The sequence below is a fragment of the Gadus macrocephalus genome, chromosome 2 (genome assembly GCF_031168955.1).
Source record: "Gadus macrocephalus chromosome 2, ASM3116895v1".
NCBI lineage: Eukaryota > Metazoa > Chordata > Actinopteri > Gadiformes > Gadidae > Gadus > Gadus macrocephalus.
The window spans coordinates 13,633,278-13,652,760 of NC_082383.1; the positions used below are offsets into that span (position 1 = coordinate 13,633,278).

The window sequence follows — 19,483 nt, forward strand, 5'->3', positions numbered from 1 at the left end:
TGTTTTGTGAAATGTGTGATTATGTTGATAAGGTCAGGAACCCAGGAGGTTAAACCATGACATGAATATCGTACATCATTACACTTTACATTAATGTTAAGCATAACAGACGGTAAAAAGCTACAAGAACTTCTACATAATCTACTTTGTTGCTATGGCTACAATTTAAGAAAGTTATTATTTGATAGCAAAGAACATCGACAACTAGGAGTGTATCTTCAAACGGGGTCAGCACTATGTTCCCACAGCCCAATGGTCCCGCAGCCCAATGGTCCCACATTTCTAAGGATTCCTTTTCAATGAAAATTTAGTAAATTAGGCCCTAGTGTTCCCACAGCCCTAAGTTCCTAGATTTCTATGATTTTTATTATTTCTAATTTTTTTCTCAAAATTAAACCCTTTGGTCCCACATTTCTAGGACATTTTCAAAATGAGGTCTTGCGTTCCTTATATTTCCCTTCAATTCATGCCCTATCCTCTCACAAGATTTTTTGGAAGCACTTTATAGTAAATTAATGTGTATTTTTTCCGTCCATATTTGGTGAAAAGCATAGCAGACAGGGTTAGGGGTAACCCTAGCTCAATTTCAACAAGATGTTTTGGCTCAAATGAGGCAGGATCCAACGGTGCCAGTGAAATTTGGGATCATAAGGCCTAATTTTGAAAAAAAAACTTTTAAATGTGGGAACATAGGGCTGTGGGAACATAGGGCTGTGGGAACATAGGGCTGTGGGAACATAGGGCTGTGGGAACATAGGCACACTCCCGACTAGCCAATGACAAATGGGAACGCTATAAGTGCTGCAAACCAGGAAACTACATTCTCGCTAGAGCAGGTCGGACGTACCGGTGTACCATACAAATGGATAGCACCTTTACGTTCCCGTTTGTCTTTGTGATGTGTCATGTCATTGGTTAGTCATTGTTATTGATATCTTCATAAGCTAGGGACTGCAGATGGAAATGAGCTTTTAGCTATAATCTGGTACAGGCCATTTTTTTACTCCACGTAATTAATGAACATTGTACATGGTCCCTGTTTCAAATAAACCAATAAAATAATAAGCCTCTTTAGCAAACCAGCTCAAAAACAAACAACACAACTTTACATTGTAGCCTATTGCACGCACAGCAAGACCGTGCAATGCATAAATTGGTGACCGGAATAAAGTAGCAATATAATCAAGTGTGTAAGAGCATTTCAAATCGATATTAAAATTGTTAACCATTTATGTTGTCGAGTCGTATGGTCAGCCTCACTGAACTCGTTATACTCAGAATCCTGAGTATAACCTCCTTGAAATGCTGCAAGAAAGCTGGGAGATTTACACCTTACGACTCGTACGGGTGGGCGTACCATACAAATGGAAAGCAAAGTGCTACAAGTCAGGAAATTACGTCACAAGAGCGTCATGAGGCATCTGGAACACACAATCAGCCTGGAAGACTACGGTCATACGCAATGAGTCCACGGGCGCGCAAAGTTCTAGCAAATCTAATGACGCGTTCATGGTCCTGGTAATAATGAGACACCTCGTCAGTGATGACGCTCACGCTTCCGCGTGTTCCCGAAAGCGACCGTTCATGTGCACTGCGTTCGGAATCTAAAAGTTCCTCAGTCAGAACTAAACAGAATTTAGTAGGATCAGTTTCATGTTCGAATGCCTTTATTTCCTTGTAGCCTATCACCTCCTATCCACTGGTGTAGTCCAGGGTATACGCAGGTATATGGCGTATACCCACTTATTTTTCAGTCAGCATTGCGTATACCCACTTCTAAATCCCCCCAGATGTGCACCATTCAGTAGTATCTGCAAGCCAAATTGCCCACTTTTTCCCTAGTATGGTGAAGCCATGACCCACGCTACTCTGCCGCTTATTGGCTAATACTCGCTGCCTTTACTGATTAGATTGGTATCTGACCCACGCTACTCTGCCTCGTATTGGCTACTACTCGCTGCCTTTACTGATTAGATTGGTATCTGACCCACGCTACTCTGCCTCTTATTGGCTACTACTCGCTGCCTTTACTGATTAGATTGGCATGACGATGAATGAGCCAATCGGAGGGAGAGAAGGGCGGGTCATGCCGAGGTAAATATTGCTAAAGACAAATTTACTTTTACAAGTTTACTTTAAATAATTTGCCTTTAGGATTTATAATAATAATAATCCGGTCAAATGAAGCGAGCTATCCAAATAAAATTTTCATTTGACGATTTCAAACGTCCTCGCGAATCAATATCAGCCAGCAGCTCAGCTAATGTTAGCGATGCTACACCGGTACAACGCTGATGCCCGCTCTGCCCCCCACCCCCGCCGGAGAGGATGCTGTCAGTGAAGGAGATGCTGCCTCTCTGCCCACAGCCAAAGATGCCGGAACAACTTCGGATGAAGACGTCAACTACGGTAGGTGGGCGTGGGCCCTTTTTATTTTATTGCTGGACCTTGTAAATTATGTTAATAACATATCAGGGCTCGACAGTCACGGTTATAGCTACAGCTACTTCATGTGTAAGTTACATGACTTATTTTTGTTTAATTCGCGCGCGCGTGAGTTAAACAATGACAGCATCCATGTCACCTCCAGGGCTCCATAGTAATTGACTGTTTGGGGGGGGGGGGATAATAAAACGAATAAATAATAAAGGGATTATGCAACTTTACACTTTTGAATGAGTTGTGGTCATTGTTTCCCTTGCTACAGCCTGTTATTCAATCACTTTAGTTATTTTATAACCTGTAATTCAATCACTTTTGTTGTTTTTCTGTAGACATTAATAATGACTGGCTAGACTTGTGGACTGCCGAACAAAAATAAGATTTTAAATCCAAGAACCCCTGGTTGGGATCCAAAAACAAAAAAATGGGTAAGTTTAGGTAGATTGCTAGTTTGGGTAACTTCTGAAACAGTGGACACAGAGAAATATTGTGTGTGTGTGTGTGTGTGTGCGTGTGTGCGTGTGTGCGTGCGTGCGTGCGTGCGTGCGTGTGTGTGTCCTTGGATCCTTGGATGTATGTGGAAGAAATGGACCATGCACACATACAGCTGGGGATAAAGTACTTCAAGTTATCTCAGGACACTTTTCAAATAGAGTAGGTCAGAGACCCAACAGTACCACCATGAGCAAGCACTTGGCGACAGGGGCAAGGAAAAACTGCCTTTTAAGAGGCAGAAACCTAGGACAGATCCTACTGCTCTGGGTGGGAGAGAGAAAGAGAAAGAGAGAGAGAGAGAGAGAGAGAGAGAGAGAGAGAGAGAGAGAGAGAGAGAGAGAGAGAGAGAGAGAGAGAGAGAGAGAGAGAGAGAGAGAGAGAGAGAGAGAGAGAGAGAGAGTTGCACAGCAACGACACTAGCAAAAACTACACTAATAGTAGATGATGACGATGACAACAGCAACGTTGGGGGACAAAAAGCAGTGACAATAGAAACTGTAGTAATACATTTTTGTACTGTCTGTATGTATTTTTGCATTGTTTGTTTATGCTTCACAGGATGTCTGGTCTGTAGCAGTGTGAACTCCATTGGGATCAACAAGGAGCAAGGTGTATCACTCTCAAGAGAATGGATGAACTTTGAAATTCAAGTGTCTGGCCAGCGAAGTAGAACAACAAGTCTGTCTGCCTTGAGAAATAAGGTGAGGAAACATGCTTTGTCCAAGGCCCACACTCAGGCAGTGAACGTGGCAGAGCAACAGGACCAAGCTGCAATTGAGCAATGCTATGACTGAGTCCTACATGAAGGAAACTGAAGCTGTGTTTCGAACAGCCTACCATATTGCCAAAAAAACCGACCCTTTTCTGACCATGAGAGCCTCATCGAGCTGCAGGAAATGAATTCTCTAAAAATGGGCACAATACTTCATTCACGTTACAGTGCAACACAAATAATACATCTTGTTGCCAGTGAGATGCAGAGCAAAATCGTCAGGAACATTATTGCATTTTAAATTGCATCCAGTAAATTGGCTATCCTAATTGACGAGGCATCTTCTTTAAGTCACAAAGCTGTCATGACAGTTTCTATTAAAGCATCAATTCAAGAAGAAAGCCCTGAGTTCATATTCATTGAACTTGTTGAACTGGAAAATCAGAGAGCAGATGGCAGAGAACAGGCGTTACTCACCTGTTTAACTAATGCTGGCTTTACAGAAGAGCGGCTACCTGAAAACTGGGTAACATTTGTATCTGATGAAGCCAGTGTCATGTTAGGAAAGAAGTCAGGCGTAGCAACCAGGCTGAACTCGAGATTCCAAGCTTTTTGTATGGCACTGTATGAACCATAGACTTGAACTCGCTGTGTCAGATGCAGTTGATGAGGTAAACTCTGTCAATCACTTCAAAACTTTTATCCAGAAGTTATATTCTCTGTAGAGTACGTCAAACAAAAATGAGCGTGAACTCATAAATTCAGCAGCTGAAGTAGGCTCACAACTTCTTTGCATTTGCAGAATCTTGGATGTACGCTGCGGCCAGTAGCTGTCGGACTGTGCGTGCTGTTTGGACATCCAGCTCTTGTGCAGCACTTTAAAAATGATTGCTGTGATGAGACGAGGTCCACCAAAGACAGGCAAATGTACAGAGGTTTACTAGACCGTGTTCAAAGTCCAGAATTTATTTGTGACCTTGGGCTCATGTATGACACACTCCATGAACTAAGTCTCCTGTCACAGGAGCTTCAGTCTCGTTCGATAACTCTGCTCAGAGCTGAGCATCTGCTGAAACGCTCAATCAGAGTGATCCAGTCATTGATCCAGTCATCAGAAACGCTTGTCTTTTGAGGATGAGACCTTCAAGGACCTCAGCATCCTTGATCAGAGTAAATGGCCATCAAAGCCCAGCATCCACCATGGTGAAGAACAAATTAAGCGACTGTGCAAGCGATTTAACCTGTGCACAGACCAAGCACTGAATGGGATGCGGGACCTACTGGAACAGCCCACTAGTGAGCCCAAGGCTCTAAAACCACTCATGAACTGTATGAAAACATTCCCTGTCAGTACAGCAGAGTGTGAGAGGAACTTTAGCCTTATGAACAATATAAGCTCAGACAAAAGGGCTGTCCTACTGATCTCAAACATATCAAACTTAATGATGATTCATATCAACGGCCCGCCTACTTCCAAGTTTGATCCTATACAAGGACCTGCTTGAAGAGCCATCGTGCTGCCTCTTCTCTGCGTTCTAGACAGTGCAGTGTGAAAACTCCTGCAGAAAGCAAGTCTGTCTGGAATATACTGTGAGCAAGGTTAGAGGTACTGGGTTCAGAGAGTATATCACTATTGATGTGTTGTAAATGCATATATATTTTTTCTTTGTAAACTAAATATTGTTGTTTTGTTACATATTGTTTTGTTGAATAATTTGAATGATGATGTTCAATCATCATATGATATTTACATATATATTGATATTATATATATCTAAAGAGATGATTGATGTGGAAGAGAATGATGTGCGTTTTTTTAATCTAAGGTGAAATATGAACATGGATGCATTGTCAAATTCAGATCTAAAGTATTTTATTTAAATAAATGTTCAAATAATGACTGAAACACCATGTTTGCCTCATCGATATTTTAAATTCATGCAGGCTGCCTGTGTGACCAGTAATACCTACAAACTGCTCCTGGTCAGGTCATGTTAATTTAAGTGGCACACTCTGGCCCATCCAATGTGTTGCAAATCAGCTGTTCAAAGACACAGTTTACAAAATAAATGTCTGACTTGCCAAGTGAGAGAATAGATGTCATTCCAGGAATAAGGAATAGTTCACTCAAAATGCATAGTTGTCTCTCACTAGTAGGTGGGCCAGTATTGGTTTAGTAATTATAATTACATAATCCTTCCTCCCTGAGATCAAGCAGCAGAAATTATGCGACAATGAGAAAATACTACTGACGGATTTTCGGGTAAACTATAGTCTCACATGTCACTGTTTCTAAAACAGGGCGTTTTTCTGGGCTGCGTTAAAAAAAGGGCAAACATTTCGAGTATACCCACTTCTCCAATGACCACTACACCACTGCTCCTATCCTTTTGCTTTTATTTATGAGAAGCACATTTTATTGCCACTGCATGGAAGGCTACACTTGCAGAGAACTTTTAGTAGGATCAGTTTCGAGTCCAAATGCCTTTATTTCCTTGTATCATCTCCTATCCTTTTGCTTTTATTTATAAGAAGCACATTATATTGCCACTGTATGGAAGGCTATGCTTGCCCTTATCTAGAGCTGGTTTACCAGTACACAACGTTTAAAACTGAGTAAACACTAGTAAACCATACGTCACCAACTGGGTGTAATCAAAACCTGGCCCTAGTGGCCGAACGGAAACATAACCATAAGAGTGTCATGGGGTATCGTTCACGAGTACTTTCCGACATCGCAAACGTTTTCCCCATAATTCCCATAATTCCCCATAATAACATACTTTTTATTAAATGGTGGTCATTTCAGGTTATCGATGTCATAACAAATGAAACAAGCGTTTAGAAGTAATTTAAAAGTTTGCGTAAACGTTTATCCAAGCACGACTGGGTAAAGGTGGGCGGAGTTGAAAGACGTGTATTTAACGTGCCCTCGCATTTACGTGTCTGCTGTGCGACTTTGTAGAGTGTTTTGATTTTGACAGGTGTGAACAGGGTTATGCGTTACAGGTAGGTTGTATTGAATGCTATTCAAATTCTCACTAGAATAATTCCCTGCAATCCCATCACGCGGTACTAGTGAGACAGATACGTTTTGTGATCGACAGCCAAGATATGTCGTTAAGGAATAACGATGCTTTGCATGGCTAACTTTACATCTCTTTTCAAATCCACAGTTGGTAGTTTATATGCAGGCTACGTGTTACCTGGTCTTTTTGTTTCTGCATTGTTTTCTCTTGTTAGCTAAATGAGATGCTGGTGGCTGGTAGACTTAAGCCTATCTCTTTAGGTTTAATGTTTCATCATTGCATGAATGCAAAAAAAGATTGCTTATTGTAATTCAGGAGAAAACATTCGGGGCTGTAGCCCAGAAGTTAAGAGTCCTTTTTAAAACGTGGGTTCGGGGGGGGGGTTTCCCCCGAGAAAATTTGAACATCGGGCTGATGAACATGCAATTGTAACGTAATTTGAGAAGGAAAAGAAAGACCAATCGTCATGTCTGACTCACGTCGGGGCAGGCCTACTGAGTAGGTTAATGTTTACCTTAAGGATAGGGAAGTGCAACGCACACACCAGCAGCCAAAATGAGACATTAGAAAAGCCTGTAGCCAAGTAGTCATGCGCCTATACCCGATGTCAATGGAACCGGGTTCAATTCACTCTGCGTGTCTCCTGAATCTGTGCAAACTAGAGCATGGCACTAAACCGCAATATCGACGTGGTGCGCTATGCATAGAGAATACAATTTGCAACATTTTGCAACAAATTATTCTAAATTTGCCCATAAATCAGATTTTTGCAGGTTTCACTGGCTACAATATTGCATCTGTCAGTTGTCAAATTTGCTGAACAAAATGTTAAACTTCAATAATTGTTCATGGTCAACTTGTGTAGTCCATTTATTTAAGCTCTCTAAAGCATAACCATACAGGTCGCCACATCGACGGGAACACTGCACACGCAAAGTACGGAATCAGCCGTTCAAAACCAGTCTGCATGAATCACCAGTCTTAAAGGATAACTCCGGTTTAAAATGGATCTGGGATATGTTTAAGATGATAACGAGATGGGATGTTCGTTTTGGAGCACAAAAGCGCATGTAAACGCTTTCTTAAATAGGCTGTTTTTAGCCGATTCTACCAAAACAATATAAACTGGGAACCATGGGGGCATCTTGTCATGGTAAAAACGAAATCGTTATTTTAAACAACTTAAAAGGCTAGAAGTAGCCTGACACTTCTTTGATAGTATAATATGGGTCTTAAAATATAAAACGAGTCATTGAGAACTTTAAGTGTACAGATTGTTTATTAAAAAGTATATTTTATACACACAATACCATCAGTAGATCACCCGTCGACGCCATTTTGTTTTCAAGACTCGATAAGTAGATTGACGAACACAGAGATTGTATGTTGCTGACGGATGTCACAATCTCTGGCTGTTTCCCAAAGTGAAGGCTGCAGCCTTGCTAGGACGCGTCCTTGCTAGTCGCGTCCTATGGAGATGAGACTAGAGTGCTAGATCGAGTGCTTCCTAGCGTTTGTAACGTCGGACTTTGGGAACGACTTGGTAGTGTGGAAGCGCTTCCGCTTCCGCTTTTTAATACTGCGTGTCCGCTTGTAAACACATGTGCACTTTATGAATAAAACATGGCAGCAATCAAGCTGATCGATATTTATTTGACTTTTGTCTGTTATGAATGCGGTCATGTCTCCTTCGCATGGAGCCTCTTTGGGGAAGTCACAAAAGCTTTGTTGTGGGTGATCGAATTGTCTTTATTAAAAGGAAAATCCATTCAATTTTTATAAAACTAAGTGAAATTGTCTGAGAACTTAATTCATGCATCACATTTACAGTACGGTTGATTACTATTATGCAGGGGGAAAAAGACAAAGAAAGAGATGATAAACGTGTATTTATTTGGATATATTATTTAACTGATCTGATTCATTCATTCATATATGCCTACAATCTACCAGTGCTTTGAACACATAAGTATATCATATAAAATACAATTAAATACGTTCATTAAAAATTACAAACATTGCAAATGATCGGTTGTGCATTAATTGTACAACATTGGATAGTGGCACTATCCCTTCCACCGGTAAACAAATGTTTGTGCGCCACCCTAAGGCGCACAAAAGCCTCCGTTTGCTGGGCTGACCCTAAAAAAAAACCGATTCAACACAAACATAAATAGGTATACATAAATAATGTAATCTTGTGAGCGAGTAAATTTACATTGGTGACAGTGGTGTTTAACACCAGCTACGTCCATGCAAAATATAGCAACAGTGTTTCCCACAGAAATTTTGGAGACTATGGGGGGGGGGGGGGGTATGGAGCGATTGGCGATTGTTGACCCGGGGGGGGGGGGGGGGGGTGTATGGAGCGAAACACTGAGCAACGTATCATTAAGTTGCAAAAACGTTTGAAAAGTGGCACAGGTCTTTAGGCTTGTTTATTTGCATTAACATGATGAATCTATAAAAAGCAATACGGCACAAAATATTTCTGAAAACTAATATAACTTCACTTCGTTTGAATGTGTACTGCTCTGCCATTTTCAAGAACCCGCCCAGTGAACGCAGAGGATTGTGGGTAGTTTTGGCTCGTCTAGGATGCAGCGATGCATCCTTGAAAAATCTCGGAATTCTCAAAAACAAAGGACGCAAAAATGGCGCGGCTTTCGAGTGTCCTCAACATTGGAACAGTGCTTGTCGGCGTTCTATGACGTAGCGTCCTTAAAAGGGCGGCCGTTGAGCATGCTTCCTTGACATTGGGAAACAGCCTCTGTGTTTGTGTTAGGGTGTGTGTCTGTGCCGTAAAGCATTTTTGAAACTACAATCTGACTACATTCTCGAGGCGCGATTAGATACTTCCGCTGCGTCACATCCGGATTGTGTCGGTCCGAACAGAGCAAGTTGCATATGCGCTTTTTCCTTGGAGAGGTGACATGGGGCAATGACACACCCACCAAACGACCCAGAAATGGAATGCAGAACCATCAGAATAACTCTCAACCAGCATAATTAATGTAATTTTGGCTAAAAAAGTTGCATAGTGGGCCTTTAAAGCGTGGAATAAGCTGGATACGGAGCGTGTGCGTGCGTGCGAGCGCGTGCGAGCGTGTGTGTGCGTGTGTGTGCGTGTGCGTGGATTGCCTGGTAAACATGTAAGGTAATATTCAAACTGGTCTGAATAATACATTTGATAGTATTTCCCATTGTTGCTGAGCAAGAGTTTTTTTCGAAAGTTCAGTGATAGAAACAAATAAAAGCCTGGGCTATTGAAGTTTTACGGTAAGCCTACCACTGTCATGCACCTACCCGATGTCAAGTGGACCGTATACTGTATATCCATCTAACCAAAGATATTTTATTACTGTCCTTCTTCTCAACACTCTTTGATCCAACTAAAAGGCTAGAAGCACGAAATAGCATGATCGAGGAGATGCATCGCTATGCATCACTCGCTACAATGTTGCATCTATGGCTGCTGGTAATTCGACCACGAAGAAGTAAACTCTTCGGGGCTATTTTCAGCATTATGTTTGTTTTTTTTTTGATGGCACCGCGATCCGGGGCTATTCCCAAAAGATCCGTGGCTATAGCCTCGAATGCGCAGGTCTAACGATGCGCCTGTTGTAAGGCATGGACACGAATTACGATCATTAATATACATTCCTTACTCTACATTACAGGTTCGTCTAGAAAGTAGACATGGCAGCAATTGTTCCATTAAATGCCAACGCTGCGTCGTCAACGGTTGCAGACGTAACATTTGAAGAGGAAAACGACATTCATCAAGCCAATGCGGAGTGTGAAGACTTTATGTTTGTGGAAGCGACTCATCCCGACAAAGTCCTGCAGGGCCTAAATGGCATCCGTCTTAATAACGCCTTCTGTGATGTCACGCTGTGTTGTGGTGGACAGGAGTTCCCATGCCATCGCATTGTATTGGCGGCAATAAGCACCTACTTTCAGGTAAAAGCAACTCCCAAACTATGGTAGGCGTCCAAAAAACAACATGCAGCAAATGTCGTCAAAATGTCTCCCCTACTCAAACTGGCCTATAATTAAAGTGAGTTTGTGTGTTTTTTGAGAGCTTTGCCAAGAGCGAGACAACCCTTTTCTACTAGTCTCGACAACCCATTGCTATGGCCACAATTTATTTTAAAACGACAACAAAATAAGTTTCACCTTTTTGTCTTTAGGCAATGTTCTCTGTCGATTTGATAGAGTCCCGACAGGAAAGGGTAGCCCTCAATGGGTTGGAGCCACAGATGATTGGCATGTTGGTGAGCTACGCCTACACATCAAAGGTCTTCATCTCCAAAGCAAACGTTCAGGTAGTGTAAACTTCGGGGGACGGTGTCTCGCTCAGTTTGTTTACATCCACACATTTGTTTGTTTAAGGCTGAATAATCATGCACAGACGTTAGGTATTCGTATATATGCATTGCATGCTCACATGGCCACAAAGTCATGTTGTGAGAGCCAGTTTCAGTTTGATGTAATGTTTGATTTATTAATATACAAGATGGTTTTGGCTTGGTTATTTGAGTTAATTGTTTGTTTTATCTGTTTTCATTTAGTAAAAACATATTTTGCATTTGACATGTTGGGGATGCCGTATTTGGGTTAATGAAGCACACCTGTATTTATTTAGGAGAGGAGCCACAGGTGAATAGATGGACGGGAAGCCGTACAGTTGTTTTTTTTAATGAATGTCGTGACTTATTTTGCGATAATCAAAAATGTACATGTTCTTTCGGGATTGTGGGTTTTAGACATGATCCCTGCCTTTATTTTTTAATCTAAGGAGCGAGCGTGTCTAAATCCCGAAAGAACGTGCATATTTTTGATTAACAGCAAAATAAGCCATGATACATTGTTTTGAAAATTGTATTTTCATGACAAAAGTGCATAGATTGAGTTGTTCATTCATCGATCATCAGTTGTTCAGTCATATCAAATCCAGTAATCAAACTTCAATGGTTACACAACAAACAATTTCAACAATTACCTTCACCCGACTTGTATGTAAACATCGTCTCTTTTTTCATTGTCTCTGAAATAGCTTTGATCCTAATAAAAAAGAAAGCATGTCATATCAAACATCATATGCTATAGGGACTGCTAGCAGCCGCCAACTTGCTAGACATCATGCCTGTCCGGGAGGCGTGCTGTCGTTTCATGGAGCGCCAGATGGATGAGACCAACTGTGTGGGCATCCACTGTTTTGCTGAGGCCCACTCCTGTAAAACGCTGGAGAAACGCAGCATGGAATACATCTTGGCAAACTTCAAAACTGTCTACCAGCAGGTACATTTGTACCGGATCTGTGTGTGCTATCATGTGGGGGTGTGCCAGCTGTGATGTAACACAGACTGTTGAATCTTCTAGAGGTTGTTGAGTGTTTTTTATTCCTAATTACCTCATCCTTGAGCAAAGGGCCTGCCCTCTCCCCTCCTGCCAAATTCCTCTTCAATGTATCGCAGTCCTTTGGACAAAGTAAAAAAAAAAAAAAGATACAAACTTTATTTGTCACAGCTTGTCGTCTCTGAGCAGAACATCAACCTGGGACTGTTGAAGTAACATTGAGTTGCGGTCCTTGATGTGTTTCTGCCCTAACACAGGAAGAGTTCCTGTCTCTATGTCTGGACAAATTGACGCAGATCATAGCCAGCGATCAGCTCAACGTTCCTCAAGAGGAGATGGTGTTTGAGGCGGCCATGTTGTGGCTCAACAAATGTAGCAGCCGTAAGCCGAGCTTTGATAAGGTCAGTAATTGAAATGGTGTTTATTTGTTCCCTGAAACGAGGGCTAAATGGCTGCCAAGCCTACTCTTGATATGGGAACTCTTTCCAGGTTAATATTGTTATCTTTGCACACAAATGATTGACGTCTTTGGCTCATCGGTTTGAGCGTGGCATAATCTGGGCCATATGCCATGGGCCTTCCGCAGCAGTCATTAGCAGCGCCATAAACCTTTGACAATGGCCTTGGTGTGTAATCGTTAAGACTGCAAGCCCATGATCCATCCTGGCTCACTCATTGATTATCCATTTCTCACACCCTTTAACTCTTACCTGTAGTATAGTAGCAAGTAAAATATGACACACAAAAGACTTCTAACATACAAATGTAGGAGAAAATACCCATATACAGAGAAGTACCCATACCAATAAATGTATACACAAAAGGCATGCATGCCCATAAAGTGGTTGTGTGCGCAATTATTAAATATTGAAGGTTGCGATGTGGTTGCGATACTCCACATTGAAAATGGAACTATTGCACATAGGATAAGGTGGGGCGAGTTATGTCCCACCCCCCCCTTACTGATAGGGGGAGGAATTGGTAAGATGCCTACTAGTACTGGATGTGGGACCTAACGCCTCCCTCCCTCCCTCTGTCTTGGCGGTGAAGGTGCTGGAGCACATCCGCCTTCCCCTCATCAGTCCCTACTACCTGCACGACGTCATTGAGTCCCTGGACGTGGTGAGGGAGGACCAGGGCTGCCAGAGGCTCATCTCTGAGGCCAAGGACTACCTGCTGCTCCAGGACCGCCGCGGGGAGCTGCAGTGCCCGCGCACCCGGCCCCGCAGCTCCACAGGTGGGCCGTGGGTGGGTGGGTGGTTGTGCTCTACAAAGAGACCCCTAGGGTGACCCACAGAGGCGCCCATGTAGGACAAACGCTGGTGTCGCTCTTAACTATGGGCCTGCTACTTGTTTGTGCCAGTGCAGAGGTAGCTGACTGGCAAAGATAAGTCTGCCCTGGTACATAACGGTAGCAGACCCATTATGAGTGGTGTATACAAAAGACGATGTACTGATCAAGATTTTAATTCCATTTCAAGTGCATATTTCTTTGTAATCGTATTTTATGCTTTTAGAATGTAAACAATTAAAGTATACACCTCACCCACAATACACTCACAACATTACAAATTAAATGAATGCTACTAGCCCATCCTTTCATGCAAAAAAAAATGCTAAATGCTAAATCCACTGCATGACGAACCAAGCCCGCAGGTGGCACACTTCTCGCTTACGGCTCGCGCCGCTGCGCTGTCCCTATGGCAACAGGGATGGTGGAGGTGATCATAACGGTGGGTGGGGAGGACGACAAGGTGGTGCTGCGCAGCGTGGAGACCTACGATCCCAAGTTGAACCAGTGGAAGAACCTGGCCCTCCTGCCGTTCGCCATCAGCAAGCACGGCCTCGTCGTGTCGGGTGAGAGCGTGCCGTGCGCACTATTCATCCGGTAGTCTTTAAAACGAGGATAACGGAAGAGGCGGGTGTGTTTCTATGTTTGTTTCTCGGTGACCTTCTCCTCAATTAAATGAACAAAGAAAATGTATTTTCTTTAACATACGGTTAGAGGGACATCATCCACAATCAAATTAAGATCTTTTTTTTTTTCTCCAGGCATAAATATTTATATTTAGCATAGGCAAACTGACATGATCGCCTCCTTAAAAACAACCAAAGATGCTTGACGGCCATGATGCTCCCAAATTAACTTTAAATGTTTTACCTGCCGGTGCGGACTAATATACCGGCCAAGCAGTTGGGTTAACCCAGAATTGTTTCACATGCCAACTGATCAAATCTCTCCACCATTGGTGGCAGGTGTTCGTTTTGTTGCCCAGTGTTTCCCCTCCCCGTCTGTGCTCCGTCTTACCCCATACCTCTGTGCGGCGCTGCAGGCTCCATCATGTACCTTGCGGGCGGCGAGTTCCCTGATGGCTCAGCCAGCCGCGAGATGTGGCGCTACGACTCTTGCTTCGACTCGTGGCTGGAGATGGCGCACATGAATGTAGCTCGCTCTGAACTAGGTGAGGCCACGGCCGCCACCCAGATGCAAGACGGCTTCATCTCATACAAGGACATCTTGCTGTGGAGGGTATTTAACCTTCCAAAGGACAGAATGACACCGACGCATTTGATCCAAAGAAGTCCTAATTCTATTGGGAAATCGGCTGAAATCCAAACAGAGACTCACTACTCACTTTTCTCTTCAAATCTAATGGCCATGACAATTGCAGTCCATTCAGCTGTCACCTACTGGCATTTCCTCCCATACCACCACCACCTAACATAAAAATAACAATTGAAACTGAGGAAGGGGTGTGGTTGAAAGATAAATGGCGATACCTGCTGTTGGGAATGTGTAATGACAGCGTTTTAGAATAGTCTTGACGGCTTTCACTTCCCTTGCCTCCAGGCCTGGTGATGCTTGACGGCTTCTTGTTTGCGATGGGCGGCTGGGAGGGGCGTTCGCGTCTGGACTCGATGGAGTGTTACAACCCCCACAACAACACCTGGCAGTTCATGCAGTCTGTGAAGTTGGCAGTCACAAGTCCTGCCGTGGCCACGCTGGATGGCTTTCTTTATGTCACTGGTAGGACAGGGCTAATACACACAAGTGTAGCCATTTACGGTGAACATGACCTGGTCGGTATGCAATGATCTGGCTCATGTACTGTAGTTGATGAGTCTCATAATGTCAGCATGCTGGTTCCAAACCCAGTAAGGGATTAGTTGAATTTGGTTTGCAAAACTAACCTAGAGTAACGCAATTTGTTATTTAGCAGACCCTATTATCCAAAGCTTAAAGCACCCTTGGAAAATCATACTTCAACGATGTCTCACTTTTTTACTTTTGTATGAAATGTGATCCTTTTTTTTTTTTTTTTTATGTACGGTTAAACTTTTAAATAGACAGCTTTCTTATTTTTATGGGTGATCCATATCTGCCACACCTAGGCAAGGGACGTCTGGAGATCTATAATTTGCACTGCTGGTTTATCCTCCTGTGCCCCAGGTGGTGCTGTTCTGGAAGATGGTGACGGAACAGACCTGACCCAGGTGTACAACCCCAAAACGGCTATGTGGACAGAGGTGGCGCCCATGCAGATCGCCCGCTCCGGTTCGGCTGCATGTACTCTGAACGGAAAGATCTACGTCATAGGTAGGAGCCCGGTGGAATAAAATAATATACAAAAATAAGAATGTTCCATATCGAGAGATTTCTTACACAAACTTGTTTTACTCAATACCGTCGTTTTTATTAATTTATGTGATGAGATGACAGGGACTGAACTTGACAGCGAAAAGCCTCTTAACTCGATGACGTTCTTTGCGTGTCTTCATCGTTTGGCAGGCGGCTGGCACGCGTCTACAGAAAACACGGACAAGGTGGAGTGCTACAACCCCGAGACCAACAAGTGGACCAAGTGCGCCCCCATGAAGGAGCGCCGCTACCGGCCCGGCGTTGCCGTGGTGGAGGCCCACATCTACGTGTTGGGAGGAGAGGAGGGCTGGGACAGGTGAGGCGCTGCTGGGGGGCGGGGATTTACTTTTTAGTATAAATTCCATCCCATAATTCACACCAAAAGCAGTCTTGGTCGGGTCGCAAGAGCACTGAACCCCACAAAATTGTGAATTGTTTATTTACAAATTTTTACATTGTAATTCTTTTTTTTTTATGTGTTATCCAAATGTGTGGTGCAGTGGGTGGCAAGAATGGACTTCATTTCTTGATCGAATACCAAGCATGTGTTTGTACCAACCCCCCCCCCCCACCTCAGGTATCACGACACCATAGAGCGGTACTGCTCCAAGACTGACACGTGGGAGATAGTGGGCGAGATGCCGTCCAGCCGCAGCTGGCTCAGCTGCGTCACCCTGCCACTGCGGAGGGACTTGCAAAGCGAAGACTCCATGGAACTGACCGATACATAACGGTTCTCAGCTGAGGAAGAGGAGGGGGACGAAGAGGAGATACACTTCAAAGCTGTCATTTTAGGGATGAGAGCTATGCTTCATGCGTCTGTTGGACGTGTGACGTAGGCGTGCAGTGCTGCCAGAAACCTAACCGTGGGACACTGAAGATAAGCTTATAGGAATTGGTGGGCCACGTGCTGCGTGTATCTAGGTATTTTCCTTTATTTTTGTTATAGATTTTTTTTTTTGCTCTTTCAGTAGCAAAAGAAGAACCTGGACTCCCGTTCGACAACAGACAGCACTCGCCACATGAAACCATGGTTACCGTTGTGAAAGGACACGCCAAAACGAGTGTGGGTGATCAGCTATTGTCTGTGCAAAGTGAACAAGGTCTGAATGTCGTATTACGCATGTTTATGCACCTTTTTAGATCTGACTTTCAGCCAACACAGTGTATATTTGTATCCAACTTGAAGATCTAAATGTTTATTTTTGTGGTGTTTAGCCAAGTTTGAAGTATTTGCTATAGCAGAAGTTGCTCTATGGGCCAAATTAGAGAAATGTGAGTTCATATTTTTGAGGATTGCTTGACTGAAAAAAGGAAAACATTTGTATGTTCAGAATGTTACGTGTCATGTTTTTTAATGTATTGGGATTTATGTAATTTTAATAAAGATGTTTAATGCATTAAAACGGTTAATGTTTTTCAATTAAACATTTTATGATTGATTGCTTAAAATGGGCTAAACTGAACAAAGCAGGGAATGAAATGGTCCTGTGAGCATTGGATGGGCCTGGCCCTGCCGTAGTACAGACGGTAAATATTTTCTACACCTTTCAGTATGGGGCTGGTAGAAATGCATGTTGGTCATCATACTTATAAATGCGCTTGAAGGTCATGCATGAATTCAATCCGCAGGGTCTGTAAAACGATAGACTAGTTTTAAGGGTACTTCTATAAGAAGTACGCTACACTTTATCGTTCTGATTATATTTGGATCACAACCCCATACCGAAACCTGTTGAGCATCATTGGTTGGCATTCTGAGTCAATAATTGTACACTTTTCAGTTAGGAACAGCATAGGGCAGCAAAATGTCTTCTATCAACTACCAACTACAACCAGGTTGATCAAGTCTGAAGAAGACTAGTTATTCTTGGTCCCTTGCGGACAATGGACCATCCATGGAAAAATTATGCTAGCAATATGCATGGTTCATAGCACCAAGGGGCCGACTCATGATGGTGGGCTTGGTAGCAAAGCCAGCCTAAATCTTGCAAGCTCATTTCCAGTTTTGTCTCGAGCAAAGACTTTGTCTATGAGTCTTGGTCACGGTAGTTTGTAACTCCCTTTCATGTCTTTAAGAGTGGGAAATTGTTTACCCAATTCAAGAATACCCGATTTCAAATTGCAATACCTGTACTTTCTGGTGTTCCTAATTTCACATCAAGGATTAATGAAGCACCCCTGATGGCTCATAGGGGTCCCGACATAGGAAGATGCAGACAGAAACTACTTCAATGCATACTAAATAAGTACAAGACCAGTATTACAACAAAACAAGTTTGTGTGTGTTTTTACATGGGCAGTAAATCCTTCTCCGAGAGGACAGACCCCCAATGTCTTCAAATCAAAACAATTGGGATATCCAAACAGACATGAATAACACAAAGTCAACCCTACATGCAGGGGGCCAGAACCACGAAGCCCAAGCCTGTGCTTACTGGTCTGCGGTTGGAATAGAGTGCTGTGTTTGCAGCCTCCCCATCTCACCCCCCCCCCCCCCCCATACCCCGCTGTAGGGAGGAGCAGCAGGAAACAAGAACCTCTTAACAAAACCACTGTAGGGTTCATGAATCTCTCTCTCACACACACACACACACACACACACACACACACACACACACACACACACACACACACACACACACACACACACACACACACACACACACACACACACACAGGAATAGTAAGAGATGTGTTGGATTCGATATCTTGGGTATTATCAAATCTCTGCGGCATAGAAGGTGAGTATATGCTAAAAAAAAGTTTTATCTTGCTTAATGGTTTAGTTCAAAATGTTCAATTTCAGCTCAGTAAAGCACTTTGAACACCTTATTTTTCTTTTTATTTATAATTGTGCTTCAAATAAAGACACGCATTTCTCTACATCTTATTCTTGTTTAAAAATCATTCACATTATATGAAAGTTATGAACAGAGATATAAAGGTGACCTCATGGCGTCTGGAGCCCTGGGAAGTATTGATAAATGTAATGCATTCGTTAGCCCACCCACCCAAAATCACCACCAGCCGTCACTACGCCGGTAAGTGTGTGTGTGTGTGTATGTTGGGGATTCAACTGAATTATGAAGGAAGGAAAGCATACTGAATGACTGGCTGACTGACTAACCATTTGACCGACCGATCGATTGATTGGTGGAAATTGTATGAGCAGCAGTAGGGCTACACCACACTGTCATCAAAGGCTCAGTGAAGGTCTATAGAGAGTGGTAGTGTAGGGGGAAATGTTCTCCTGCTGTAAAGCACCCACACATCTCATGCGATTTGTAGTATTCTAGCTGCCAGAAGAAGCGGGATCATCTCATGCTCCATAGTTTGGTCTCCATAGATCCAAGTCTCACCTTCATAATCCATAGCCTTCACATGTCAGGGCAACATTAATTTGTTAATTATCTTGATTTACTTATATGCTTCCTATTCAAGTTTACCATTAAATCAATGAAACATTATTGTGTGTGTGTGTGTGTGTGTGTGTGTCGGTGTGGGTTTATCAATGTGTGTGTGTGTGTGTGTGTGTCTGTTTTTCAGTATTGGTGATCCTTTTACATTGAAAATGGGAAACAAATGACAGAAGACCAAGTACAAGTATTCCAGCTCCTCAAAGTATATTTCAAGGTATTGTAGTATTATCATTGAAGTTACATGACAGAACAGGTAAACTGTTTTTAAGAGCATGTAATGTGAAATGATTTATATTATTCCAAATGGTTGAATTCATAAATGTGGAGGATACCATATTTTGATAGGCCATAACGACTAATAACCATATTTATTGTTTTGTTT

The 19,483-nt window shown here is 42.8% G+C and overlaps 1 protein-coding gene across 1 annotated transcript; it reads left to right on the forward strand.

Annotated features, from left to right (window-relative positions):
* The first annotated feature begins 6,550 nt into the window (after positions 1–6,550).
* si:ch211-256e16.3 (kelch-like protein 20) lies at positions 6,551–17,085 on the forward strand. The gene is made up of 12 exons (XM_060042383.1): positions 6,551–6,658; positions 10,359–10,641; positions 10,872–11,006; positions 11,791–11,982; positions 12,297–12,440; positions 13,090–13,276; positions 13,750–13,896; positions 14,373–14,501; positions 14,891–15,067; positions 15,491–15,637; positions 15,830–15,995; positions 16,257–17,085. The coding sequence occupies exons 2-12, from the start codon at positions 10,378–10,380 to the stop codon at positions 16,408–16,410; spliced, it is 1,842 nt and encodes a 613-aa protein (XP_059898366.1). The 5' UTR covers positions 6,551–6,658; positions 10,359–10,377; the 3' UTR covers positions 16,411–17,085.
* Positions 17,086–19,483: the final 2,398 nt, after the last annotated feature.

What these genes read in the sequence shown, in the direction of transcription:
- si:ch211-256e16.3 (XM_060042383.1), top strand. Translation starts at nt 10,378, where the DNA reads ATGGCAGCAATTGTTCCATTAAATGCCAACGCTGCGTCGTCAACGGTT. An exon ending in TCAAAACTGTCTACCAGCAG is followed by an intron (nt 11,983 to 12,296) that starts GTACATTTGTAC and finishes GCCCTAACACAG; the next exon opens with GAAGAGTTCCTGTCTCTATG. An exon ending in TGGCTTTCTTTATGTCACTG is followed by an intron (nt 15,068 to 15,490) that starts GTAGGACAGGGC and finishes CCTGTGCCCCAG; the next exon opens with GTGGTGCTGTTCTGGAAGAT.